The 2,500-nt window shown below is 41.4% G+C and overlaps 1 protein-coding gene across 6 annotated transcripts in view; it reads left to right on the top strand.

Moving 5' to 3' along the window:
- The window catches only part of LOC138003411 (uncharacterized), a 48,057-nt gene that overhangs the window by 36,507 nt on the left and 9,050 nt on the right, over positions 1–2,500 (top strand). For all 6 annotated transcript variants that reach the window (XM_068849468.1, XM_068849469.1, XM_068849470.1 and 3 more), the window contains 3 exons: positions 1–352; positions 901–1,122; positions 2,375–2,500. The exon at positions 1–352 is cut by the window's left edge and continues 578 nt beyond it; the exon at positions 2,375–2,500 is cut by the window's right edge and continues 1,248 nt beyond it. In XM_068849468.1, the coding sequence (XP_068705569.1) occupies positions 1–352; positions 901–1,122; positions 2,375–2,500 (700 nt within the window). The remainder of the gene's footprint in view (positions 353–900; positions 1,123–2,374) is intronic.

Genomic DNA, 2,500 nt, shown 5'->3' with positions numbered 1-2,500 from the left:
TTTGTGAGCGAGGACGTCGAAAATGATGCATTGTTCCGAGAGGATAAGATGTCTGTCTTGGTGCAACTCAAAGAGGGAGGATTTAGAGAGATATTTATTCGTCCTGTCAAAGGACAAGACGATAGGCGAATTTACAATCATGAAGAACTCAAGGTTTCTGTTTTTCTTGGACAAAACTACAAACCTTCCAGCAGAGAACTTCCTGTCGTCGTAGAATGCTCGGCTTGGTGGAGCACAGGACATGCCATTAAACTTCCATTAGAAGGCACCAAACAAGCAGGAATCCTGTGTGGGAGAATAACTGTGAAGGGAGAGTATGGACACAACAAGGAAAACCAGTTTTGTGAATTAGGTAAGTTAGATGTCGGTAAAATGACTAAGGTCTTTGGTATGTTTTACTGAAGGGTACACTATGAGGCACCCTGCGAGCAGAGCCTCCTTTTGTCTTTTTCTTTACTGAGGAGGAGAAAAGTGGGCTCTGCCCGAATCGCGTCAACTCTTTGAAGCCGCCGCAGCCCGAACTTCTGGACTAGTCAATCTTGTTTTCTCTCGTCAAACCGGTTTTTCCAGTGCGAGCGTCCGTTTAGTGACAAAACCGATGGTTATAATTGAGCCCGCTGTACCATGAAATACCAAGATGGCGGCGAGATCTGGCATATTAGGCTTGGGTTCGAGACTGTATCCTGGCAACATGCAGCGCATATTCAATAAAGATCTTACTCGATTCAAGCAGAGCCTTTCTCGAGAACGCCAAAATCGAGCAAGCAAAGGAAAGGCTCTGCTAGCAGGGTGACTATGAGGATGCCTGGTCTCCAGTTGTCCCGACCACCGCGGAATTCCTCATCGGGTGGTAATATCTTACTGAAATGCCATGATAATGATTTGTGATTTTTGTTACAGATCTCCATGGTTACATTAAAGGCTCTTTGGGTGTGGACGGAGACGTCTTTAATGTTATTCCCATTGCTAAAGCGCTGAGGTTGCCTGGGGAATTACTGCATAATATTAAAGAAGAGTGGAGTGACGACGAGTGCCAGCTGGAAGTAATTTTGCATTGGTTTAAACGGACTGATTTCGCACTTTTTTTTTCTCTCGGAAATCCTCTTGAGGGCTTGGAACAAGGTGAAGTGACTTGAGGACGGTGTATACTAATTTAGACGTATTTTTAGCTGTTTATGGATATGCGGGAAAAGCAGATCGTAACAAATATTATTGAAATCCAGAAAGAAAGTTGGCGGAACCACGCATTCTTCAAAGCTAATTTAAAATCAACAATATTTGCAAAAAGCGTTCAAATACAAAGCAATGTATGACGTTCTTTTCCAAATTGAAGGTTAATTATGTATGGTTACCCCCAATTTTCGTTTTGGATTCCAAGAACACTTGCAAATTTTTGGTTTCTCTGCACCGCGCAAAATATCCCTGAATTAGTAGGTACCACTCCGAGTACCTCGACATGCGCAGAACGTGTGCGCAATAACAATAGTAGGCACCACCCCTAGTTAAGCGATACCGTTAATAGAACAAGTTGGCACCCAAGAAAAGACTTCTTTTACAACTTTTAGAGCCTATGAAGCAATAAAATTTCAAGCCACAGACCTATTGTCGTTTTGTGCGTCACTCTTTCGCCTTCCACTAAAGCATCAGTTAAAACTATTGTCATTGTCACCATCCTCCTGATACAAAAAAGTTCAAAAAATAGTTCTCCTAGGAATGATAAAAGAAAACTGAAAGAAGTAAAGTAAAGTGTTGAACTGTTTTGTTCTTACCAGTCTTTATCAGGTGTGCGAGGAGAAGTAAATCAAGTAAAGCTACGATCCTCGCAGTTATGGACGCAATTTTAGCAACTGCGTGAAGAAGTCTGAAAATTTCAGGACTTAATTCAATCGGGTTTGAACCCGGGGCCGTTGCGATACCAGTGCGACGCTTTAACCAAATGAGCTATGAAAATTAGAACCCACAAATGACCAGCTCCCAACGTCAGTGGATTCATAGCTCAGTTGTTTAGAGCGTTTCACCGGTATCGCAACTGCTAAAACTGCGTCCATAACTGCGAGGATCATAGCTTTACTTGATTTCATATCCGCAGTTCAGTATATGATTCATTTGACATTTTATTTCGTTCATTGAGAAAAAATTCGTTCACAAAAGTATTTGTGTTGTAAAACAATGAGCACTAGTTAAGTTTTGTTCGTTTTGTTCATTAATGCCTACGGGGTTCAAATATCCTTGCTTTATGAAGGATGCATACTTTGCGTTCTCTTCTAAAAGAGTCAAACCCAATACTTTTTTGTAAATGGCAGTGGGAATCACTGTCAATATCGTCGTCGTCGCTATCATTAATTTGTTATAACTGTATTTTTATTGTTATTAGATTACAGAGCGACCACTAAAAGAGGTCAGATGCACGTCAAGCACATAAGGTACTTTGCGACAAAAATTGGCAGGTTAGAGCACGAAAGCGTTGAACTTGAGAAGCACTTTGCCAGCAAGATCCACA

Source organism: Montipora foliosa, chromosome 5 (assembly GCF_036669935.1).
Source record: "Montipora foliosa isolate CH-2021 chromosome 5, ASM3666993v2, whole genome shotgun sequence".
Taxonomy (NCBI): Eukaryota; Metazoa; Cnidaria; class Anthozoa; order Scleractinia; family Acroporidae; genus Montipora; species Montipora foliosa.
The sequence above is the reverse complement of the archived record's forward strand: the minus strand, read 5'-3'. Positions and strand labels throughout refer to the sequence as shown.